General features: G+C 47.4%; 3 protein-coding genes and 2 long non-coding RNA genes across 8 annotated transcripts in view; 1 reads left to right on the top strand and 4 right to left on the bottom strand.

The window, feature by feature from the left end:
- LOC138631750 (transcription initiation factor TFIID subunit 4-like) overlaps positions 1-1,156 on the top strand; it is a 7,296-nt gene extending 6,140 nt beyond the window's left edge. For both annotated transcript variants that reach the window (XM_069716913.1, XM_069716912.1), the window contains exon 15: positions 391-1,156. In XM_069716913.1, coding sequence (XP_069573014.1) covers positions 391-552 — 162 coding nt within the window. In that variant the 3' untranslated portion in view covers positions 553-1,156. The remainder of the gene's footprint in view (positions 1-390) is intronic.
- Positions 1,157-1,176: 20 nt separating this feature from the next.
- Positions 1,177-8,925, bottom strand: LOC138631753 (BTB/POZ domain-containing protein kctd15-like). Its single transcript, XM_069716919.1, has 5 exons — positions 7,278-8,925; positions 5,325-5,500; positions 4,867-5,011; positions 1,955-2,260; positions 1,177-1,677 (listed from the first exon to the last, which is right to left on the bottom strand). The coding sequence occupies exons 1-5, from the start codon at positions 7,302-7,304 to the stop codon at positions 1,516-1,518; spliced, it is 816 nt and encodes a 271-aa protein (XP_069573020.1). The 5' UTR covers positions 7,305-8,925; the 3' UTR covers positions 1,177-1,515.
- On the bottom strand, positions 3,232-3,545 carry LOC138631755 (uncharacterized). Its single transcript, XR_011311744.1, has 3 exons — positions 3,514-3,545; positions 3,344-3,455; positions 3,232-3,304 (listed from the first exon to the last, which is right to left on the bottom strand). It is a non-coding gene; the product is annotated as an uncharacterized lncRNA (long non-coding RNA).
- Positions 8,926-11,063: 2,138 nt separating the features above from the next.
- Positions 11,064-11,654, bottom strand: LOC138631760 (uncharacterized). The gene is made up of 3 exons (XR_011311745.1): positions 11,581-11,654; positions 11,494-11,515; positions 11,064-11,449 (listed from the first exon to the last, which is right to left on the bottom strand). It is a non-coding gene; the product is annotated as an uncharacterized lncRNA (long non-coding RNA).
- A 3,591-nt stretch (positions 11,655-15,245) lies between these two features.
- Positions 15,246-23,907, bottom strand: LOC138631728 (carbohydrate sulfotransferase 8-like). Of its 3 annotated transcripts, XM_069716872.1 has the most exons (5): positions 22,847-23,050; positions 22,235-22,680; positions 19,087-19,274; positions 16,986-17,023; positions 15,246-16,491 (listed from the first exon to the last, which is right to left on the bottom strand). In XM_069716872.1, the coding sequence occupies exons 3-5, from the start codon at positions 19,247-19,249 to the stop codon at positions 15,505-15,507; spliced, it is 1,188 nt and encodes a 395-aa protein (XP_069572973.1). In that variant the 5' UTR covers positions 19,250-19,274; positions 22,235-22,680; positions 22,847-23,050; the 3' UTR covers positions 15,246-15,504. The 3 variants fall into 3 exon arrangements, with proteins under 3 accessions (XP_069572973.1, XP_069572971.1, XP_069572972.1); XM_069716870.1 differs by lacking the exons at positions 22,235-22,680; positions 22,847-23,050 and adding an exon at positions 23,656-23,907; XM_069716871.1 differs by lacking the exon at positions 22,235-22,680.
- Between the last annotated feature and the right edge of the window lie 1,309 nt (positions 23,908-25,216).

Genomic DNA, 25,216 nt, shown 5'->3' with positions numbered 1-25,216 from the left:
CCACCAGGTGGAGGTTCCTCAGGGCTCTGCTCAGGTTCTGACAGCCTGGAAGTTTCCAGTTCAAACTGGTCTGAGGTCAGGATGAAGGAGCGGTACCTCCTCATGAGGAGAGGATCTGTACGGATGAAGGAGCGGTACCTCCTCATGAGGAGAGGATCTGTACGGATGAAGGAGCGGTACCTCCTCATGAGGAGAGGATCTGTACGGATGAAGGAGCGGTACCTCCTCATGAGGAGAGGATCTGTACGGATGAAGGAGCGGTACCTCCTCATGAGGAGAGGATCTGCAGCGGTTTTACTTCTCTTCCTGTTCCTTTTCTTCATCTACTGTTTAATAAGTGCTGACTTCCTTTCTGCCCTCCCCCCCCTCCCCTCTCCTCCCCTCCCTCAGGTGGCTTCAGGCTCGGGCTCAGGCTCCGCCTCCTCCGCCTCCCCCCGCCAGCAGCTCCGTCAGCGGATCACAAGAGTTAACCTCAGGGACTTCATCTTCTGCCTGGAGCAGGACCGCAGCACGGCGCGCTCCCTCCTGCTCTACAAGGCGCTGCTGAAGTGAGGCGGCGCCCCCTGCAGGCCGCCACCTGGACTACACGCTCCCATCCTGGTCCTCCTCAGTCCTCCACCCGAAACCTCCGCCTCCGTCTTCACCGGGACATCTCGCCGTCGGGTCATCCGGCTCCGGACGTCACGTCTGTTCTCGTTCCTCTCAGGACGCCGCGGTGTGTTCGTTACTGAGCGCGCTCAGAGCGTCGGGTCGGCTCGGCCTCAGACGCTTCGAAGGTCGGGGAACGTCATCTTACTGTGTGTGTGTGTGAGAGAGAGAGAGAGAGAGACTGTGTGTGTGTGTGGCAGCATCCTCCTCCTCTTCCTCCTCTTCCTCCTCCTGAATATCGACTGTCGTGTCTCAGAAAGAGTTCCGTTTTTACTTCGAAGGTTTTTAACGCTTTAAACGTCTTTTTCCCGCCTTCGGTTTGTAAAGCGGCGCCGAGCCGGACGAACTGTCGGCGTCCACGTCGAGTCCCGTCTGTTGGAAGGACACAATTTTTTGCGACTATTTATATTTCCTACATTCTGTATTAAAATCTGACGCATTTCAGGCAATGCAGTTTTACAGTCGTTTGTACCTTTGCAAAAAAATGAAATAAAGAAAATGAAGAAGTCTTTGTGTTTGTTGTGATCGGAAGAGTTTTTAAACTGTTTATCTGTACAAATGAAAATGTGACACAAAGTGAACAAATGTGTTAAATATTCAGTTTGAAAACAGCAGTTTTATAAAAAAAAAGAATTAAATTACAAAAAAAACCCAGCTTGGACATCAGGAGGCTCAACGCTAATATTTACACCCGAGACCACGTCACACGGACTCAGACTGAAGCTGCAGCCAGTCCGGGGTCTCCGGGGTGTCCAGGGGGTCTCCGGGGTGTCCAGGGGGTCTCCAGGGTGTCTCTGGGGTGTCCAGGGTCTGATCTGAGCTGTCTGCAGGATGTGACACAAACAGTCTGCTGGTGGGTTTTAATTTTTAGTCCAGAGGTTCCTGTTTGATCCGGATCGGGGTGGTGCTGGTGGACCCGCCGTGCCGCAGGTCTCGACACAGGACGTACTCACTGAACTGGGACGAGTCGACGCCCCCGCCGCACGACGCCTTCATGCTGAAGCCCTTCTGGAAGAGACGTTCGAGGACCTGCAGGGACGGATGGACAACTTAGTTTCGGATTTATTTGTTTTGTTTGAATATTTGTTGCAGTTCAACTTTTACTTTGATGATTGAATCACAATTTTATAAAATGAAGTAAAAACACCAAAAACTTGTTTATAGAGACAAAATCTAAAAGTTTCACACACGATGTTGTCGGGTGTACCGGCCCTTTAAATGTGAAGTTGTCGCGTGTACCGGCCCTTTAAATGTGAAGTTGTCGCGTGTACTGGCCCTTTAAATGCGGCGGCGGCGACGACCTCACCTGCACCGAGTTCAGCCGGCAGTATCCGTTGAGCGGGAAGCGGATCACGTGAGTCGGGTCCTGGTTCCAGCCGGCGTTCACAGAGTTACACATGACGTCTCCGGTCTCGGGGAAGATCTCCTCGATCAGAACCTTCTCCCCGCTCAGCGCGATCCTCTCGCCCAGATCGGGCGTCACTCGGACCACCATGCACTCGCAGGGCGCCGCCCCCCGCCGGGCCTCACGCTCCGCCTGCCAGCGCTCCAGCTCCCGCACCATCGGGGTCAGCTGGTAGAACCGGGCCTCCTCGTACAGCTGCGGGAACTCCTGCGGAGGAGACGGTTACTGTTAGTGAAGCACCAGACTCGTCTTCATCAGTCATCTTCATCATGACATCAAACAGCAGCTGTTTGTTCCTCTGAATCATCTTTCTGTTGTTTTTAGTCGTACTTTTACTCGAGCAGCTTCTGCTGCTGCAACAGAGGTGGAGGCGTGTTATCTCCTCGTTGTCGGCCCGAAGCTTCCTGCTGTATCAACACACACACACACACACACACACACACACACACACACACACACACACACACACACACACACACACACCCTGGAAGCGAGTATAGATGTGTTTTATAAATCGGGCTCGTGTCCGCGGGGCGTTTGAGTCATCCTGAGAAGAATAACACTCGCTATCTGCAGGCAGGACGAAGAGAGAGATTCAATATGCTGCAGCTGCGCACACACACACACACACACACACACACACACACACACACACACACACACACACACACACACACACACACACACACACACACACACCACAGTCATTTAGTAAAACACACTCGTCTGCGCTGTAGCCGGCGGCGCTGCGCTGATTAAAGTGTTCACAGTTAAAAGACTAACGAAGAGAACGAAGCTGGAAACAAGTCGGCTGTTTGAAATCCTTCTTTGTTTACGTGAGCTGTTCGTTACGGAAACAACTCAACATCCAAACGAAGAAACGTAGAAACCACCGACTGTAGAAACAACCTCAGACTGCAAAAACTACCTCATACTGTAAAAACTACCTCATACTGTAAAAACTACCTCATACTGTAAAAACTACCTCGTACTGTAAAAACTACCTCTTACCGTAAAAACAACTTCAGACCGTAAAAACGTCAGACTGTAAAAACAACCTCATACTGTAAAAACTACCTCAAGACTGTAAAAACTACCTCTTACCGTAAAAACTACCTCTTACCGTAAAAACAACTTCAGACCGTAAAAACAACGTCAAGACTGTAAAAACTACCTCAAGACTGTAAAAACTACCTCATACTGTAAAAACAACTTCAGACCGTAAAAACAACGTCAGACTGTAAAAACTACCTCAAGACTGTAAAAACTACCTCATACTGTAAAAACTACCTCGTACTGTAAAAACTACCTCTTACCGTAAAAACAACTTCAGACCGTAAAAACGTCAGACTGTAAAAACAACCTCATACTGTAAAAACTACCTCAAGACTGTAAAAACTACCTCAAGACTGCAAAAACTACCTCTTACCGTAAAAACAACTTCAGACCGTAAAAACAACCTCATACTGTAAAAACTACCTCAAGACTGTAAAAACTACCTCAAGACTGCAAAAACTACCTCTTACTGTAAAAACAACTTCAGACCGTAAAAACAACGTCAGACTGTAAAAACTACCTCAAGACTGCAAAAACAATCTCAGACTGTAAAAACAACCTCATACTGTAAAAACTACCTCATACTGTAAAAACTACCTCTTACCGTAAAAACAACTTCCAACTGTAAAAACAACCTCATACTGTAAAAAAACAACCTGCGACTGTAAAAATAACCTGTGACTGTAAAAACAAAAACAACCTCATACTGTAAAAACTACCTCATACTGTAAAAACTACCTCTTACCGTAAAAACAACTTCAGACCGTAAAAACAACGTCAGACTGTAAAAACTACCTCAAGACTGCAAAAACAATCTCAGACTGTAAAAACAACCTCATACTGTAAAAACTACCTCATACTGTAAAAACTACCTCTTACCGTAAAAACAACTTCCAACTGTAAAAACAACCTCATACTGTAAAAAAACAACCTGCGACTGTAAAAATAACCTGTGACTGTAAAAACAACCTCCGACTGTAAAAACAACCTCATACTGTAAAAACTACCTCATACTGTAAAAACTACCTCTTACCGTAAAAACAACTTCAGACCGTAAAAACAACGTCAGACTGTAAAAACAACTTCAGACCGTAAAAACAACGTCAGACTGTAAAAACTACCTCAAGACTGTAAAAACAATCTCAGACTGTAAAAACTACCTCATACTGTAAAAACAACTTCAGACCGTAAAAACAACTTCCAACTGTAAAAACAACCTCATACTGTAAAAACAACCTCCGACTGTAAAAACAACCTCCGACTGTAAAACACCCTCAGACTGTAAAAACACCCTCAGACTGTAAAAACAACCTCTGTCTGTAAAAACAACTTCAGACTGTAAAAACAACCTCAGACTGTAAAAACACCCTCAAACTGTAAAAACAACCTGCAACTGTAAAAACAACCACAGACTGTAAAAACATCCTCAAACTGAAAAAGCAACCTGCGACTGTAAAAACAACTTCCAACTGTAAAAACACCCTCCGACTGTAAAAATATTTTTTTTAAATCCAACTGTAAAAACACGCTCAGACTGTAAAAACAACCTGCGACTGTAAAAACATCCTCAGACTGTAAAAACAACTTCTGACTGTAAAAACACCCTCCCGACTGTAAAAATACCCTTAGACTGTAAAAACAACCTGCGACTGTAAAAACAACATCCGACTGTAAAAACAACCTCAGGGTATAAAAACATCCTCCGACCGTAGAAACCGTGGACCGTAGAAACTCTGGACCGTTAGCAGCGGTCTTACCTGGAAGTCGTCTGGCAGCAGCAGCTTGCAGGTGCGCAGGAAGCTGAGGATGTAGCGGAAGATGTCTCCGTCCCGGTCGATGAAGTAATGCTGCTTCAGGCTGTCCAACACGATGGGCTCAGTGCCGCTGAACAGACGTCCGATCCTGCAGACACCAACAGGACAAACTGATTCTACCGAGTCTCATTCATCAACCAGAAAACCTGCAAACAAGTCTAGTCGGCTGCAAATTCATATTTATGTTGACGAATGAACGTGAAAAATGTAAACTAATAAATTATGCATGTTTCCTTTATTGATCTAAACAAACAAACTGAAGGTGACGTCATTTCTATTTATAAACAAAACCTTTTATTTATAAACTTTTTACACTCAAACCAGATCCTCTAAGACTTGAACCGGATCCTCTAAGACTCGAACCGGATCCTTCACTGCGCAGGTCCTACATGGTGTCTCACCTGGACTCGGGGAACTTGGTGAGCGTCGCCAGGCTGCTGGTGTACATGTGCCCGCCCACGTCGATGTGCACGGGGGCGTTGGTCTTGGTGAGCTGGGCGGGCGACGGGATGCCCTGGGCGGTCATGGGCGACGCAGGTGAGCGGCTCAGGGACATCCTGGACATGCTCCGCCCCTCCTGCCACAGGTAACAACAGGTCAAAACGCACTCGTCGTCTGGTCCAGTATATTTAAGAACCAGAACCGGCAGACAGACCGAGACGCTTCGGTATGCAGCTATAAAACAAATGTCAGTCTGAAGAAGCTGGAAACAGAAGTTGAATGAATGTGATTAAAACAAAACAAAAATCAGCAAGTGACTAAAAAGACAAGAAAAGAGGACCAAACGTAGAACCCTGAGGAACTCCGTCAACGACAAACCACACGGAGCGACATAAAAGGACCAAAACAGGCCCGATTTCACCAAATGGGTCACATTCAATAGACCTATAACAAATAAAAACTAGATAACATTACAAATTATCTGAATTTCAATGGTTCAATGATGATTCCAGCATGTTCCAAAGAATGTACAGTTGACCAATCAGATCTCTGAGTCTGAACTACTTGTTGTATAATTGTTGTTGTGTTTTTTTGCAGCATTTCCACTTTATCTTTAAAGTTATTATTTCCATAATGAAACACAAACAAAAACACACAAACCGCCGGTTGGTACGAACGCATTAGATTTTCACTAATTAGCGTCACACACCCTGTAAATGTTGTGTGTAGTAGTATGTAGTACCAGTGTGTAGTTGTGTTTAGTAGTGTGTAGTATTGTGCAGTACCAGTGTGTAGTAGTATCAGAGTATTTGTACTCAGCTGTACTGTTGCTGCAGAATCAGTGAGCCCTCTCAGACTGAGATATTCATGGAGATGTAGAGGTTGGGTGTGTGTGTGGGGGGAAGGGGGGGTATGACCTGGGGGGGCCACACTGGATTAATTGCCCCCCCCCCCCCCCTCCCCACCCCCAACTGAACAGCAGCGCTTTGGAGCATGAAAGGTGAACAGGAGGCTGCAGACACACACCGCCCAGGGACAGAGAGACAGACAGAAGACAGAAAGGCAATATGCCTGTCTGTCTGTCTTCTCTTGTCCGTCACATTAAATTCAGCACGGACCGTTTGATTGACAGGTCAGTAAACCTGTCAATCACATTGGTTCCTGATGATGAAACTGTGCAGCAGGGACAATAACAATCACATCAAAACAGATTCAACCTTTGACCTCTAAATCAGGTCACGTGCATGAACACGTTATTGTGTGAGTTAACGTTAACGCACTGAAATGGAACCGGACGTCTGAGAAACCAGACCGGTTTCTGCGGGGACACCCGGTCCCGGTCTGTGCTGCTCTCACTTACCACGGAACGCCACTCGCCAGACTCCATTAAAAAATCTGAGCATTTAACGTGTCCACGCTAATCAGCAGGTGTTAAGAGTCGTCTCACTGTTTTAAGATATTATCTGAATAATGTGCGGCTGTTTGGTGAATTCCGGATCTGAAAAGTCATTAAAATACAATTTATTTAGAATATTATTCACTTTAGGCTCCGAGTCACAGAGGCCTAGCAGTAGGTAGAAGATGGCAGAACAACCGGCGGGCTAACAGGAAAAGCTCAGGTTTTGTCCAATAATATTCTGCTGTGGGACATTTCTTCAGCGCCGAATTTATGACGGCGTCCTATTATTGACAAACACGTCTTGTTTCGTTGTGTCGGAAACGAATTTATTGGCGAAACCGGCGCGGATTTAAAACCGACGTTCTTTCAATAGAGTTTGGCGTGAGGTTGTGAACGGCGCGTCGTCGACAGAATATGTCGGAATACCGAGTTTACGGTTTTAAATTGACCAACTTTGACCGTAAATCTGCCACCAAGCTGCAGGTGTGCGGTTCTCATGCCGGCGCGTGCTCACCTGAGAGGACACCGACACGGAAGACATGGAGAGCGGCGTCTGCGTGCTCCGTCCCGCGGCTTCAGGTCTCCGGATCCCGGCTGCTCGTCGGTCCTCCGGTGTGTGAGAGGCAGGAGCAGCAGAAGAAAGAGGGCTGGGTGAGGGCTGTAGCCCGGGGCCCTTCAGACCCCCGGGGGCCCGGATTAGGTTACAGTAACGCGGGCGGTTTGCTCTCCTCTGTCAGAGGGAGGACGCGGATCCAGTCGGAGGGATGAAGGCTGATGAGGCGCAGTTTGCCCTCCTCCCGCAGACAAAGCGCAGTTTGCGGTGTGAATGTGCGGCCCTGCGCAGCCGCCCCCCTCCCCGACATTTCTTATATTTTACAACATCAAACATCCCTCCGGGGCTCCGGGGCCCGGTGACGTCTCCCGTCATGCATTATGCCCTCAGCAGCCCGCGGCCAAATGCGCCATTTCAATTACTGCGCACTGCGAGATGGAGATGTGCGCCGGGAGGCTGCGCACACACAGCCGCTCTCTGCTCCGCATCTCTCGGCTGAAGACGGAACACAGACCGGTTCCTCACAGCGAGACTCAGCCGAGCTGTGAGGAACCGGAACCGGAACCGGAGAGACGGAGAGACAGTCACCTCCAGCCAACACACACACACACACACACACACACACACACACACACACACACACACACACACACACACAGAGAGAGAGAGAGAGAGAGAGACACACACACACACACAGAGAGAGAGAGAGAGAGAGAGAGACACACACACACACACAGAGAGAGAGAGAGAGAGAGAGACACACACACACACACACAGAGAGAGAGAGAGAGAGAGAGAGAGAGACACACACATACACACACACACACACACAGAGAGCGAGAGACACACACACACACACACAGAGAGAGAGAGAGAGAGAGACACACACACACACACACACACACACACACAGAGAGAGAGAGAGACACACACACACACACACACACACACAGAGACACTATAAACAGACTTTTAAGTTTATTTTGAAAAAAATAATAAACCAAACTTGTACTTTAAAACAAACATGGTCTTCACAATCAATCAGCAAAAGGATAGAAAATAATATAATATAACACAATGAATATAATATAACATAATAAAGATGATATAAGATATATATTTATACAGAACCAAACAGAATTGGTCCTCTCAGGGTTCTTTAACAGTGAAGTTCTAACAGAACCAACAGAACATCACAGAGGAACCCAACAGTTTAACATGAGCCACAGCTGGAAGGAGAAACTCTCTTCCACAGGAAGAACCCTCCAACAGAACCAGAACTAGAACCAGAACCTCCCTCCTATGAGCACGTGATTATCAACAGATGGGAACATTCAACTGTTTATTCTTCTTATAAATTATTACGTTTCATTTAGCTGACGCTTTTATCCAAAGTGACTTCCAACACACCGATGGTACGACATCGGGAGCAGTTTAGGCTTCAGTGTCTTGCTCAAGGACACTTGGACATGTGGACAGGAGGAACCACCAACCTTCTGATTAGTGTGCAACCCACTCTACCCACTGGGTCTCAGCCTCCATTGTTCATGTTCCCTCTTCTTCCTATTGAACTCATCAACAACCTTCTGACTCTGATCAGCTAACTTGAAGAAGGCTTTGGTTCAACAAGCTTCATGAAGTCTTTCCCCCATTCTTCTACCTTCTTCATACTTCCATTCTGTATGATTTTTTTGGAAATATGTGCACCAGCAACAACAACACCACCACCAATACTTCCACCTACACCAACAACACCAGCAACAATTAAACTCACACCTGCAGTGAACGGAGCTGCTAAGACTCCAACTCTTGCAAGTCCTGCAACTACTACAATACCAACTCCTATTGTTCTTGCTATGTCTGTGTCTCTCCGCATTTTTTGTACTTTTGCAGAAATCCTCTGAAAATCTGCAACAATCCGTCTCATCTCTGGTTCACTGCTGTCAAACAGTTCAGTGAATGAATCGACGTCTGTTTTAAGTTTGTTACGTAATTCAGAAAACAGTGGTGGCGTATCGATGCTTCTTCTTCTTGTTCCTTGTCCTGAGCCCATCTTGTGGAGTTTCCGTCCAGTCCGGACGTGTCGATGTGTTTTCCTCTGCGGAGCGATGAGCAGACTTCTCCACTGTTCGGGGTGAAAGTTTCTCCGTCTGTTGTCCAACACGGACGGAGACCAGAGACACTCTGAGGACAGAAACAGACTCATCAGTGGACCTGTGAGGGGACAGGCGGGTCCTGACTGGCCGACGGAGCCTCGACACAAAAAGAAACTTTAAAAGACTTTGTGTTTCAGGAGAGATGCTGTTTGAATGGGAGTCTATGGAGACGACCCCTAGTGGCCTCAGTGGTACTGCAGTTCAAGGATTACAATGTTTTCTTTGGTTCTGTTGACTTCTAGTTAAATGTTGTTGTTCTTAAAAAGTGGAAATGTTGGTGAGAATAACGCAGAGGTTGGAGGAACTACTCAGATCCTTCACTGAAGTAAAAGTACAAAAGTTTGGTACTTTTTCTTTGTACTTTAATGACATTTTACTGGATCATAAGACTGAAGCCTCGCTGAGTCAAATCTTTATCATCTTTATCATGTTTATCATCTGAAGAGGAAATAAAGTGTTCATATAAATGTGGTGGAGTACAAAGTACAAGTTTCCCCTCCGACATGTAAAAGAGTAGAAAGTAAATGATTTACCTTCGACTTGTGGAGCAGAAGGAAAGCAGCAAGTGGAGCAACTCAACTTTTAGCAGCTGATAATTGTTTGACTTCACTCAGTAAATGTGCTGCGGAGTTAAATTGAATTAAAACGTCCTTAAACTTCAGCAGAGTGGTGACGTCTCACTCTGCCGCTCTGAGCCTGCTGGAAATAACCGAAACACCTGAACACATCACCTGCCAACATACGAGCAGCTTTCATTATTTTACCCAGAACTCAACCTGTTCCTCAGTTAGATTGTTTACGTCGATGGTTCCTCTTTTTGATAGTTATGGGGGAACATTACTGCCGCAGGTCATCGACAGCTGATCTTTTTATTTTGACAATCAAATACTGAAGTATTCTCTCTCAAAAGTCTCCCTCGGACTTAAATCGCTGCTTCTTATCAATTTTCTCGGTTTATGGCATTAAATTACTTCCAAACTTGATTTTTGATTGCAATGCGAGAAATTTGCAATGAAAAGGTTTTTTTGCTGCATAATAAAGACACAAAAATACCTTCTTATAAACCAGAATCAGTCAACAGCGCGTCGCTCTCCGTCTCGTTGTTCACTCTGAAGCTCCGACGTCTCCCTGAAAACTTCTGCACCTGCAACGTCCATGAAATGAAGACGTTTTACATTTGAGTTTAAAAAACACATCAGATGTGAAGTGTTCGGTTCTCACCTGCTGGTCTGCAGAACCTCCGTCTGCTCAGGTCCAACTGCAGCCATCCTCATCTGAAACACAAGCTGTCCGAAGTCTAATTCTGCTTCTTCTTTCAACACTTAGTAAACAGTAGTGACACATTTTATTGTCAAGCAATCTGATACAGTCCCATTAAAAAGATTAATGATCCACCACACAAACACGACTCCCCCCAGAGGAGACGATGAAGAAGATGAAGATGAAGACACTATAAACCTGTTTCAGCTGCAGACGAACGAAGCTTCTCTGTTTTCTGTTTTCTTTGAAGGATTTATCTCATAATAACTCAGATTTATGGATAAATGCTCTAAAACAGGAAGAAGTCTCTTCAAAATAAAATCTGTCAGAACATCAGCATTCATGTATTTAATTTAGATATAAAAATGTTACATTTTAATATTTAATTCATAGTATTCATGAGATTTAAAATATCAAATGTAAAATGTTTCATTTTAATTTTCAATAAATATCAAATATTGTAGTTAAACTTAAGCTTCTGGCCGTGCAGTGGACTGATGAGTGGAACAGAGACAACGCTGCCCCCGTGTGGTCAGACTGTGAACTGCAGCCTGCTGAGAGACCGAGCAACATGAACACGTCTGAAACACGACTAAACATCGGTTATTAAAAGAGGTTTATTTATTGTCGTCACGGCAACATAATGCATCAGGTGAGAGGGCAGTGTTAAGGCATCCGAGCGGGAAGGACCGAGCCGAGCTGGTCCTGACCTCTGACCTCCCTGGTCCTGACCTCTGACCTCCCTGGTCCTGACCTCTGACCTCTGACCTCCCTGGTCCTGACCTCTGACCTCCCTGGTCCTGACCTCTGACCTCCCTGGTCCTGACCTCCGACCTCCCGGGTCCGACCTCATCTCAGAGAAACCAACGCACTTCACGGAAGTCGTTGGAGCTGCTCGTCGGAGGCCGAGACGGTCTGAGAACCTCCATCAGGTCGAAACCAAAGTTACAAAAATACACAATGAGGATCTTCAACCTGATGAAACACACACACACACACACACACACACACACACACACACACACTGCTGCTCCTTCCGGTGGGTGGAGCAACATGTTAACCAGCTCTGCATCAAATGTCCCACAATCACCTGTCAATCAGACAGAGGGGGGCGGAGCCAGGACAGTTTTACAATCAATTAATCAGATTTATGGATTATCAGGTTAAAATAACAGGTGTGATGATCTGAGGTTCTCTGTCGCTATGACGACATAAAAAACAAAATAGATAACCAACAAAATAGGCAAGAAAATCACACTGAAACAACTTCTGTTGACATTTCATGTGTTTATTTAGTTTCATGTGTTCATTTATAGTTTCACGTGTTCATCTATAGTTTCCCCCCCGACACTTATATATATATATATATATATATTTTACAATATGTACATTCTGTCTCAAACATTATTTTATGTGAAATTCACATTCTCAAGCTTCAAATGAAACCACATGTGAATAAGGTGATGAGGTCATCATTTCCATCCTGTCAGTGTCAGCGCTCCGGGTCGGCTCACCTTCTCAGACATCACTCTGTGTTGGTCCATGATCACCTTCATACTGTAGAAAGCTCATCTATTACAACACCAACTCCAGTGAACTCTAGATCAGGACCTTGACTGGTTTCTTTCCTCAACAGCCTGTGATGATGAACTTCCTGTAAGGTCTCTGAGTTCCCTCCTCATCCTCTTGAACTCATCAACAACCTTCTCATACTGATCAGCTGACTGGATGATGGACTCTCTCAGCTTCTGGTCCTGTTCAGGGCTCAGATACAAGTTGAAAACACCCATAACGAGCATCATCGCCTCATTTATCACCCCCATCCCCGCTACAGCTAAAACCAAAGCTCCTCGACTCTTCTTCCTCAGTTCAGACACTCGTCTGAGGATCTTCTTCCGCTGCTCCACATCTTTCAGAGTGTTTTCAGCTCCATCAACAGATTCCTCCAACTGTTTACACGTCGTCTGAATTCCTTCCAGTTTCTTCTTCAGTGGTTCAACAAGCTTCATGAAGTCTTTCCCCCATTCTTCTACCTTCTTCATACTTCCATTCTCTTTCAGTCTTTTGTATATAATTAGAGCAACAACAACAACACCAGCAGCAACAGCAGCAACAGCAAGTAAACTCAAACCTCCAGTGAACAGAGCTGCTAAGACTCCAAATATTCCTGCAACTCCAAATCCAACTGTTCTGGTTGTGTTTTCAATTCTCTGCATTTTTTGTACTTTTGCAGAAATCCTCTGAAAATCTGCAACAATCCGTCTCATCTCTGGTTCACTGCTGTCAAACAGTTCAGTGAATGAATCGACGTCTGTTTTAAGTTCGTCATTAAATTCAGAAAACTCCGGTGGCAGATCGATGCTGGATCTTCTTGTTCTTGTTCCTTGTCCTGAGGCCATCTTGTGGAGTTTCCGTCCAGTCCGGACGTGTCGATGTGTTTTCCTCTGCGGAGCGATGAGCAGACTTCTCCACTGTTCGGGGTGAAAGTTTCTCCGTCTGTTGTCCAACACGGACGGAGACCAGAGACACTCTGAGGACAGAAACAGACTCATCAGTGGACCTGTGAGGGGACAGGCGGGTCCTGACTGGCCGACGGAGCCTCGACACAAAAAGAAACTTTAAAAGACTTTGTGTTTCAGGAGAGATGCTGTTTGAATGGGAGTCTATGGAGACGACCCCTAGTGGCCTCAGTGGTACTGCAGTTCAAGGATTACAATGTTTTCTTTGGTTCTGTTGACTTCTAGTTAAATGTTGTTGTTCTTAAAAAGTGGAAATGTTGGTGAGAATAACGCAGAGGTTGGAGGAACTACTCAGATCCTTCACTGAAGTAAAAGTACAAAAGTTTGGTACTTTTTCTTTGTACTTTAATGACATTTTACTGAATCATAAGACTGAAGCCTCGCTGAGTCAAATCTTTATCATCTTTATCATGTTTATCATCTGAAGAGGAAATAAAGTGTTCATATAAATGTGGTGGAGTACAAAGTACAAGTTTCCCCTCCGACATGTAAAAGAGTAGAAAGTAAATGATTTACCTTCGACTTGTGGAGCAGAAGGAAAGCAGCAAGTGGAGCAACTCAACTTTTAGCAGCTGATAATTGTTTGACTTCACTCAGTAAATGTGCTGCGGAGTTAAATTGAATTAAAACGTCCTTAAACTTCAGCAGAGTGGTGACGTCTCACTCTGCCGCTCTGAGCCTGCTGGAAATAACCGAAACACCTGAACACATCACCTGCCAACATACGAGCAGCTTTCATTATTTTACCCAGAACTCAACCTGTTCCTCAGTTAGATTGTTTACGTCGATGGTTCCTCTTTTTGATAGTTATGGGGGAACATTACTGCCGCAGGTCATCGACAGCTGATCTTTTTATTTTGACAATCAAATACTGAAGTATTCTCTCTCAAAAGTCTCCCTCGGACTTAAATCGCTGCTTCTTATCAATTTTCTCGGTTTATGGCATTAAATTACTTCCAAACTTGATTTTTGATTGCAATGCGAGAAATTTGCAATGAAAAGGTTTTTTTGCTGCATAATAAAGACACAAAAATACCTTCTTATAAACCAGAATCAGAGTCAACAGCGCGTCGCTCTCCGTCTCGTTGTTCACTCTGAAGCTCCGACGTCTCCCTGAAAACTTCTGCACCTGCAACGTCCATGAAATGAAGACGTTTTACATTTGAGTTTAAAAAACACATCAGATGTGAAGTGTTCGGCTCTCACCTGCTGGTCTGCAGAACCTCCGTCTGCTCAGGTCCAACTGCAGCCGTCCTCATCTGAAACACAAGCTGTCCGAAGTCTAATTCTGCTTCTTCTTTCAACACTTAGTAAACAGTAGTGACACATTTTATTGTCAAGCAATCTGATACAGTCCCATAAAAAAGTTAATGATCCACCACATGAACGGACTTAGACCAGAGGAGAAGATGAAGAAGATGAAGATGAAGACACTATAAACCTGTTTCAGCTGCAGACGAACGAAGCTTCTCTGTTTTCTGTTTTCTTTGAAGGATTTATCTCATAATAACTCAGATTTATGGATAAATGCTCTAAAACAGGAAGAAGTCTCTTCAAAATAAAATCTGTCAGAACATCAGCATTCATGTATTTAATTTAGATATAAAAATGTTACATTTTAATATTTAATTCATAGTATTCATGAGATTTAAAATATCAAATGTAAAATGTTTCATTTTAATTTTCAATAAATATCAAATATTGTAGTTAAACTTAAGCTTCTGGCCGTGCAGTGGACTGATGAGTGGAACAGAGACAACGCTGCCCCCGTGTGGTCAGACTGTGAACTGCAGCCTGCTGAGAGACCGAGCAACATGAACACGTCTGAAACACGACTAAACATCGGTTATTAAAAGAGGTTTATTTATTGTCGTCACGGCAACATAATGCATCAGGTGAGAGGGCAGTGTTAAGGCATCCGAGCGGGAAGGACCGAGCCGGTCCTGACCTCTGACCTCCCTGGTCCTGACCTCTGACCTCCCTGGTCCGACCTCATCTCAGAGAAACCAACGCACTTCACGGAAGTCGTTGGAGCTGCTTGTCGGAGGCCGAGACGGTCTGAGAGCCCGCAGGTCCAAATCCGGACCAGAGACCGGATCCACTTCAGAGATCGGATCCCGTTTCCTCCGAAACAGCTGACTGAAAACCACGAAACATCTGGAAGTCCGACGCGTTCAACATGACTGGAGGGGAAATCCAAACCCACAGAAACACCGGTTCTCCTGCTGAGCCCGGTCCAGGTCCTGACCCGGCTCAGTGCAGGTCCTGGAAAGGTTTGGGGTAGTCGAACATCAGGTAGTCCATGTAGTAGAAGTCGAAGGCCTTCTGCCTCTCGGTGGCGTTCAGCAGAGAGAAGTACTTCTGGGTGATTCTGGAGGAGGTCCGTTCTGCCAGCGGGTTCCTGTCTTTGAACTCGGGGAACGTGAGGTTGGGCGGCGCCGCGACGCTGCGCAGCAGGAAGTCGGCTTCTTGCTGCAGCCGCTCGAACTTGCCGATGAAGGTGTAGCGCAGGAGGCAGGGGTTACACAGCTGGCTGACCGGCTGCCAGTGGATGTCCATCCCCACCGGCCGCCGCACGTCCAGCAGGTACTGGACGAACTCCCTGAAGGTGACGCCGGCGCCGGTGCGCAGCGCGGCGCGCGTGGCGTTGGCGCGGTACCGGGAGATGATGGGGCGTCCGAACACGGGGTGGTAGTACGAGTTCGGACTCTCGAACTTGTCCCGGAACGCCGACACCAGGCGCTCGAAGGGCTCCCGCACAAACAGAACTTTGTTGTAGGAGCGCAGCCGCTCGGCGATGCCGGCGTCGTCGTAGCTCTCCAGCCGCCGCAGGTGGTTGGCGTAATGCGCCGCATCGTGAGGAATGTCTCTGGTGGAGGTGGCGCTGCCGCCAAGAACCATCAGCACGCGCTTCCAGTTGGAGCAGCCGGCTTTAGGCACCTCGCAGTACAGCAGCCGGGACCGGTCCTCTACGTAGACCCGCGACACCTGCCGCTGGGACACCAGCTGCTCGCCGCCGCCCGCCTGGTATTTGGAGCAGATGTCGGTCAGTAGGCGGCGCCGCGACTCCTGCGTCCTCGCCAGCTGCTGCAGCGCCTCCTCTCCACCTGCGGGGGCGCTGGAGGCTGCAGAGATGCTCTTCAGCAGCTTCCTGTGACGTTTGGTCACCGGCGGCTTCGACAACAGCGAGACAGACAGAGACACGTCCAACTGTCCTGCAGCGATGTCACCAGCTGCATTCTGCAACACACACACAGTTTAAGTATCTCCATGGAGACGCTCATGGTTTGATGGTTTGTCCTCATCAGCAGGTGAATGCACACACACACACACACACACACACACACACACACACACACACACACACACACACACACACACACACACACACACACACAGCTGATCAAGGTGAAGATTATTGATCATATTGATCAGATGTGGAAGATGTTGCAGCAGACCATCAGTCCGGCAGGTTGTTGTTACTTGATCTGTTTCTATTGTTTTTATTCTCATTTGATTTACTCCAGATGATCTTTATGTGTCTGAGACTTTTATTGTGAAACTGCTGTAAACTTCCTGTCTGAACATGTTCTCACTGTGTTCATGTTTGTCTGTGTGAGGCTTTTATTGTGAAATTGACTCGACTTGTACAGATAAAATGATGATGATGATGCAGCAGGTGATGTGATGCTGTGAGAGTCCAGCAGGTGTCGCTGTCCTCCAGCTGATCTCACCTTCACTGGCCAACGGGAAGCCGTCAACACCTGGACACCTGAAACACAGCAGACAGATCAGAGGTGACACACCTGGACACACAATCACCTGTCAATCAGACAGAGGGGGGCGGAGCCAGGACAGTTTTACAATCAATTAATCAGATGTATGTTTTTATCATTAAATTAACAGGTGTGATGATCTGAGGATCTGTCGCTATGACGACATAAAAAAAATAAAAAAAACAGGCAAGAAAATCACACTGAAACAACTTTTGTTGACATTTCATGTTTTCATTACAGTTTCCCCGTTGTGTTGTTGTGTTGTTGTTGTTGTTGTTGTGTTGTTGTTGAAGCGTCTCGTTGTGCTCCTGACTTCCTGTCTGCCTCAGCGAGTTTAAAAACTGCTACCTTCAGCAGCAGGTCGTCCAGGTGTGTTTACGGCCTGCCGACCCGGTACCGGTGACGCCGCCTCCCGCTCCCACGGGAGTCTAATTAATTACCCAGCCTGCCTCTGTTCTGCCGAGCTCAGCAGCTGCTCAGCCTCAGCTGAGGTGACCCGGGAATGTAGAGCAGTAACGATGGCGAGGACAAAAGCAGCTCCACGCCGCTTCATCACCGTCCAAGGAAGGAAAACTAAATACTGCAGCTGATCATCAATAACTTCACAGAATAATCTGCTGATTATCGTCTCCAATAATCAATCAATCTCTCTGAGACATAAAAAAGTGAAACACGTCTGTAAGAAAAACGGAGTTTATAAATAAAGAAGATCTGAGTGACCTCAGTGTTTCATTGTTGTGATCTTGTTCTCAGTTTCTGATGTCAGAGATCTCTGAATAAATAAAGTGGTGTTGAGGCTGTGAAAGCTTCTTCCAGTCAAATATTCATAAACCACCATTAATAAAAGATGGAGAGGGAGAGGAGGTGATGAGTTCAGGACGAGATCGGGACCACACCGAGTACTTGAGGTGTTTTATCCTCTGTGACGACACGTCTGCAGGAAGGAGACACAGCGAGGAGAGAGGAAGGATGAAGGATGAAGACCTGAACCGGAGGATGTGAAGTGATTTGAGGCCTCGGTGTGTCGGAGGTGAGCAGCACGGTTACAGAAGCTTCTACTGTGACCTGCAGCTCTCTGATGGACCACTGCGAGGTCAGAGCAGCACCTCCATGAGCTCATCTGAGGAGGTGCAGCAACATGCTTCCTGTATCATGGACTCGGTGTTAGCTCGGTGTTAGCTCTCTGTTAGCTCTCTGTTAGCTCTGTGTTAGCTCTCTGTTAGCTCTCTGTTAGCTCTCTGTTAGCTCTGTGTTAGCTCTCTGTTAGCTCTGTGTTAGCTCTCTGTTAGCTCGGTGTTAGCTCTCTGTTAGCTCTGTGTTAGCTCTCTGTTAGCTCTGTGTTAGCTCTGTGTTAGCTCTCTGTTAGCTCGGTGTTAGCTCTCTGTTAGCTCTGTGTTAGCTCTCTGTTAGCTCTGTGTTAGCTCTCTGTTAGCTCTGTGTTAGCTCGGTGTTAGCTCGGTGTTAGCTCTCTGTTAGCCGACATACTTCAGCGGCACAAAGAATCCTTCAGATTAGAACTGAATTCCCAGCAGTCAGTCCCACAGTGGCTGAGGTCAGAGGTCAGAGGTCGTGTGATTCTCAAGGCCACACATGCAGCTCGCTGCAGGAGGTGGGAGGAGGCGCCTCAAAGCTCCTCTGTGTCCTGCGGTTCCTTGTGGGTGTCCTCAGACAGCAGCGACTCTGTGATGGTCGCAGAGGAAGAGGAGGAAGAGGATGGCGGCGACCTTACGGTCCCTCTCGTTACCATGACATCAGCACTGAATGAGTCTTTTAATATTCAGGGGACATGTGACCCGCCGATGTCCTGTAGACGGGACGCGACCTGCTGCAGAGGAAGATGTCTGCAGAGACTCCGCCTCCTGATTACCTGCTGGCTGCAGCTGGAGGAAGGTCAGAGGTCAGCGGATCTAAACGTCCTGCAGAGACCTCAGACTGAGGGACAGTTTTAATCTCCGCAATCTTCGGGGTCAAATTTTCTAACAAACACTTTTAATATCATGAGCGCTGTCCCCCCCTCCACCCCTCTCCACCCACCCCCCCACCCCCCAGCAGCACTGACCTGGGGTCTGCAGCAGGTCGGTCTCGGTGAGGTCCTGCAGGTGGACCAGCAGCAGCAGACATCCGGCTCCCAGCGGCAGCAGCAACCACAGAGAGCACGGAGACCTCATCACCGCACTCAGCAGCCTCCTCCGGTCCTGCAGCCTAAAGTCCACCGGGGTCATCCCGGACCAGCCGAGACCGCACAGTCTGAGGGGACAGACAGGAGGGTGAGACTTGGTTCAGGTCCGAGGGGACAGACAGGAGGGTGAGACTTGGTTCAGGTCCGAGGGGACAGACAGGAGGGTGAGACCTGGTTCAGGTCCGAGGGGACAGACAGGAGGGTGAGACTTGGTTCAGGTCCGAGGGGACAGACAGGAGGGTGAGACCTGTGTGTGTGTGTGTGTGTGTGTGTGTGTGTGTGTGTGTGTGTGTGTGTGTGTGTGTGTGTGTGTGTGTGTGTGTGTGTGTGTGTGTGTGTGTGTGTTTACTCTTCATCTCTCCTGCTGACTGCACACTTCGTGCTCCCATGAGGCCGAGCGGGAACATCTGTTCCTCTGGAGTGCAGTCAAACAGCAGGTGAGACACACACACACACACACACACACACACACACACACACACACACACACACACACACACACACACACACACACACACACGAGGCCTCCTGGTTGTTGTGGACTGAAGGAGGAAAAATAAAGCGCAGGAAGCAGCGAGGACATGGCGGCCATGTTGGACACTAAGAAAGGAGCTGAGGAGGCGTCTCTGCTGTGTTTCTGGAGGATCCCACATTTCTAACAGAGTGAGACTTCTTGTCTCCAGCTGGCCGCCTCACGTCACTGCAGATCGATAGTTTGTAAGCGTCTTGTCTCCGAGTCTTCTGCTGCATAAATCCATGCGCTGTCCCTTTAATGCACCTGAATCAGGCTGTCACATCCCTGAATAAGCAGCGTTTTCAGAACATGGATTCAGAACCTTCTGTCTTGGTTCATTTAGTGGAGCGTTCCCTTTTAAAGCAGCAGAACCGTGCGTTAGCCGCTCCGGTCTGCAGTGCATCATGGGAGTTCTGATCAAGGAAGGAAAGTTAAAATCAGACAGATTCTCGGGCGGCTTCTGAACTGTGTTCGCTGTGAGGTGACGATGATGTCATGAGGTCTGTGTGACTGGTATTTATAGAGGAGCCGTGGGAGCGAGGACACGTGTGATCCCGCAGGAGGATCTGGTTTCAGAGTCTCTTTGGTCAGCTGAGACAACAGATGGAGACGATCGACATCCGTCTGCAGCCTCGTCCAAGGAGCTGCAGACAAACAGCTGTGACACACGTGACAAACGCCCTCCATCACACACCAAGTCCACGAACACACCTTCCCCCTGCGTCCTCATCAACACGCCGAGTCAGCTGGAGCCGCCAACAGAAAACTACAGAAAACTACTGGACACTACAGAAAATACTGGAAACTACAGAAAACTACAATAAACTATAGAAAACTACTGGAAACTACAGAAAACTACTGGAAACTACAGAAAACTACAATAAACTACAGAAAACTACAATAAACTACAGGAAACTACTGGACACTACAGAAAATACTGGAAACTACAGAAAACTACAATAAACTACAGAAAACTACTGGAAACAACTGGAAACTACTGGAAACTACAGAAAACTACAATAAACTACTGGAAACAACTGGAAACTACAGAAAACTACAATAAACTACAGAAAACTACAATAAACTACAGGAAACTACTGGAAACTACGGAAAATACTGGAAGCTACAATAAACTACAGAAAACTACTGGACACTACAGAAAATACTGGAAACTACAGAAAACTACAATAAACTACAGAAAACTACAATAAACTACAGAAAACTACAATAAACTACAGAAAACTACTGGACACTACAGAAAATACTGGAAACTACAGAAAACTACAATAAACTACAGAAAACTACTGGAAACAACTGGAAACTACAGAAAACTACAGGAAACTACAATAAACTACAATAAACTACTGGAAACTACAAGATACTACAGGAAATACAATAAATGACAGAAAACTACAGGAAACTACAGAAAACGAGGTCCATCTGAAAATAATCCCTCATTCATTAGAAAAGAAGATTCAAGAAGACCTGTTTTTGGGGGCGTGTCTGTTTGATTGACAGGCCTGTGGTGCAGTCAGGTTACAGCTATCGGTGGGCGGGACGTAGTATCGTCAGGTTTCCAATCAGATCAGTCAGATCCACCGCTGGCTCCTCCCCCAGCTCGTCCAAATATGGTCACTTCCTGCTCCGAACCGCTCCGAACTAACAAGATGGTGACGGACAGAATCTGAACTGGAGGATTCATAACGTTCATGAACCAACGATGACATCACTGATGGTTGATGACATCACTGCTGGTTGATGACCTCACTGATGGTTGATGATTGGTTGAGCTGCAGAGAGGAGGGGGAGGAGCCACGACTTCAACGACTGAAACATGAACCCATCCAGTCAGAACAAACGGATCGATGAGCGGATCCTCTGTGTTGATGCGGCGGGTCCACTTCCTGTCTGGTCCCGGGGGTCTCGTATCCACGGAGCTCTAAATGCAGGCCTTGGCTCGGTTCAGGCGGTCCGGCGGGTCACGCTGAGGGTTTGGGGGAACACGGTCCTCACAAGTACGGCAGGACGCAGCAGCTGTTCTCAGGATGGTCGGCTATTTATAGCTGCGAGGAGAGAAATAATTCAGTGTGATCACAGAGCAGCTCATTGAACTGCTCTCTGACAAGAGGAGTCGGAGCAGCAGATGAACCTCCTCCCCCTCCTCCTCCTCCTCCCCCTCCCCCTCCACCCCCTCCTCCCTCTCCTCCTCCTCCCCCCCCTCCTCCCTCTCCTCCTCCTCCCCTTCGGGGTGACAGGTGTGATTTCTGATGGAGGATCGGCTCTCTGATCTACTGACAGAAGAGCTGCGCAGATCTTTAAACTCTGAATCCTCAGGAAGAAACACGAGTCTGTCTCCACGTCAACAAACGTCACGGCAACCAGAGACTCTTCACGAACACTCGGTGACTAAAGGAACCAACGGACGAGAGCGTTTCCCACCGACAACATAACAACTACAAAAGGATAAAGAGTGAAGTCTTTATTGTCAGTGTGGCTCCTCCCCCTCTGACTCACCTGTCCACAGCAGCAGGTGTGACCTCCGTGGAGGCAGAATCACAACAGCTGCTGTTTCCTCTTACAACAGACGACCTGTAGCAACCAAACCAGCGACCCAATCAGAACCACTTCATCTCCACACAATACCTCCCGAATGTATCCGATAGATTTACACCTACAGCAGGAGGAAGCTATTATAATCATAATAATCATAATAATAATAATAATAATAATAAAAAGTATTCCAAGAGTCGTCCCGTTCTGACCACTGGTACGTGAACATTTGTGATGTCACCAAGCGTTCCTGAGCCCACGCAGTGATTTCCAACTGGTTCCCTCTCCTCCATCGTGAGCGGGGTGCGTTGTCGTATTTGGAGAACCCTGTTGCCATGGCGCCACAGAGAAGTTGTTTTGCTGTTCTTCGTTTTTTTGTTTTTTTTAAAGACGCAGCGATAGACAGGTAACTGAAAACAACCGACAAAAGAAGGGAAGAATAAGAGGAGCACAGACTAACATACAAGCAGGGAGGGAAGGACAACAAGAGACAGGTGAAACTAAACACGGGGGCGGGGCCAACAGGTGGGGTGAGTCATTTCAAAATCAAAACAAGAAGCACAAAACCAGACTGACCTGAAGACTACAGAAAAGAAGTCAGAACCAGAACAGAACCTCGGAAGGTCCCGGTGGAACTCGGTGTTGACAGTCCGACGCTGGGGGACGAATTCACGGTGACACAAAGAAAACCCAGCTGGTGTTTTCTGACCTGAGTGACGTCTTCCGTCTTGCACGATGACGCAACACGTGAACGTCACCGAAGCATTTCAAGGATCTCTGACGGCCCAAAACCAAAGATGTTTCTGGGCTCCAGCTTCAGGTGAACAGAAGAGAACATGAACACCTGAGTGACCCGGACCATCCGAAAGGCCGCTCGGACTCTTTCACGGACCCAGCGGCGGGAAACAGAACAACCTGACCCGTAATGGGTGTCAGGATGTGACTGGTCCTCCATAAAATCCAGCAGAGTTCATAAGAAACCGGCTCAGACCGAACAAACCGAACCGGGACCCGCGGGACGGGTCGGGACGGGACGGGTCGGGACGGGACGGGACGGGTCGGGACGGGACGGGTCGGGTCGGGACGGGACGGGACGGGTCGGGTCGGGACGGGACGGGACGGGTCGGGTCGGGTCGGGACGGGACGGGACGGGACGGGTCGGGTCGGGTCGGGACGGGTCGGGTCGGGTCAGGTCGGGACGGGACGGGACGGGACGGGACGGGTCGGGACGGGACGGGTCGGGACGGGTCGGGTCGGGTCGGGTCAGGTCGGGACGGGACGGGTCGGGTCGGGACGGGACAGGTCGGAACGGGACAGGTCGGGACGGGACGGGACGGGTCGGGACAGGTCGGGTCGGGTGCCTCCCCTCCCCCGCCTCCACTCACCTGTGTGCGGCTCAGCATGGACGCAGTCGGCGGGAGTTCTCCGGTTCCGTCGGAAAGTCCGCTCCTCCGGCGCTGCTCCTCCAGAAAAACACTAACCGGTGCCGGTGCCGGAGGCTCGGGGGCGGGGAGCCGCTGTTTCCCCGGCGGAGGCGGAGCTCAGCGGCGGGAGGGAAAACGCCCAAAGTTGCGGGCAGAGAGCCGAAGTGAGTTGGTGTTGTCCGGGCGAGGCGGCGGACAAAGATGGCGCGTCAAGTTCCGACAGAGGAGCAGGAAGACACCGGATGTTCACACGGCTGACCTTCACAATAAAGGCCCGCAGACCGGACGATAAAAATCAGTTTTATTGACACTGCAGAGTTTAAACACTTTTTATTGATGACCTCCCTTTGAGTCAGTCAATGAAAATGCAATCAATACATTTTAACAACAGATTTTTAAGACAGTTTGAAACATTTTTAACAGCTTAAATATTGTTTTGGGTCAGTGCACAGCCACTTACCTTTTTTTTTAAAGAAATGTTATTGATTAAAGATGCTGTGAGCACATGAAATCCAACTTTATTGATCCCTGAGGAGAAATTCTCATGTTAGAAAAACACGTGCGAAAATCAGAGAATCAAATAAAAAACAGAATGAAGATTAAATCAACATAAAAATATATACATATTTTTTTTAAAGCAGAGAGTTGACATTAAAGTGATGATGAAAATGATTTCAAAAGAAACTAAAACCAGTTGTGAGTGCCCTTCATAATCATCTGGTGACCATTCGAGGGGCCCGACCCTGATGTTGGGAACCACCGCTCTCAATATAAATAAGTTGAAGCAGCTGCTGCAGCTTCGACCTGTGAGGGTCAACAGCCTGATGATGATGATGATGATGATGTGTTTACAGCCTGTCCTCTGTCGCCCCCTGCTGGTGCAGCAGGATGAAGCAGGTAGAGATGATGGATGGATGGATGGTTGATATTTGGTGCAGCAGGTGGAGGACCAGCATGCACTGGGGCAGGCCACTGGTTTTAAACCAGGAGCAGCAAGAAGCAGGAACAGCTTCAATCTTTGTTTGTTGGTGTAAAGAAAATATAGAAAAACAGTATAAACTGTTTAAACTACATCTCCCATGGTGCATCTGTGGCCCTTTAGTTTAACATTGACCTGAGGTCATGTTTCCTCACAGAGCCAAAGCTTTTATTCTGAAGTCTGCTCACACCTTTTATTTTGGAGGGTTTCTAGAACTGAAAAGTTCAGAATGTTTTTATTTGGGTTTTTTTTTCAAAATAAAATCTAATAAACTGCAGCGAGCTGCAATCACAGTGTCAGAGAGACGAAGCAGCACCACATGAAGGTAAGAAAAGTTTTGTAGGTTTTATCGAGCTGTCAATCATCCTCCAGCAATATTGAAATAATGTGCATGCTGGCGACACCTGGTGGTGGAAGGGAACAACGCGCTGAGACGTGTCTGCAGGAGCACCACCGGGTGGACAGAAGCAGCCCGTGCACAGGCCGATCAGTATTGATAAGTATGGATCGGTACTGATCGGTACTGATCCAAACCGATCTCTG

The sequence above is a fragment of the Brachyistius frenatus genome, unplaced genomic scaffold, assembly GCF_029030835.1.
Source record: "Brachyistius frenatus isolate BFR_SWC_R1_liver_20210118 unplaced genomic scaffold, ASM2903083v1 Contig_164, whole genome shotgun sequence".
In the NCBI taxonomy this organism is placed as follows: Eukaryota; Metazoa; Chordata; class Actinopteri; family Embiotocidae; genus Brachyistius; species Brachyistius frenatus.
The sequence above is the reverse complement of the archived record's forward strand: the minus strand, read 5'-3'. Positions and strand labels throughout refer to the sequence as shown.

What these genes read in the sequence shown, in the direction of transcription:
- LOC138631753 (XM_069716919.1), bottom strand. Translation starts at nt 7,304, where the DNA reads ATGTCTTCCGTGTCGGTGTCCTCTCAG. An exon ending in CCGTGTCGGTGTCCTCTCAG is followed by an intron (nt 5,501 to 7,277) that starts GTGAGCACGCGC and finishes TACCTGTGGCAG; the next exon opens with GAGGGGCGGAGCATGTCCAG. An exon ending in TGCTGCCAGACGACTTCCAG is followed by an intron (nt 2,261 to 4,866) that starts GTAAGACCGCTG and finishes TCTCCTCCGCAG; the next exon opens with GAGTTCCCGCAGCTGTACGA.
- LOC138631728 (XM_069716870.1), bottom strand. Translation starts at nt 19,249, where the DNA reads ATGACCCCGGTGGACTTTAGGCTGCAGGACCGGAGGAGGCTGCTGAGT. An exon ending in CGACCTGCTGCAGACCCCAG is followed by an intron (nt 17,024 to 19,086) that starts GTCAGTGCTGCT and finishes GCTGTGTTTCAG; the next exon opens with GTGTCCAGGTGTTGACGGCT. An exon ending in CTTCCCGTTGGCCAGTGAAG is followed by an intron (nt 16,492 to 16,985) that starts GTGAGATCAGCT and finishes TGTGTGTTGCAG; the next exon opens with AATGCAGCTGGTGACATCGC.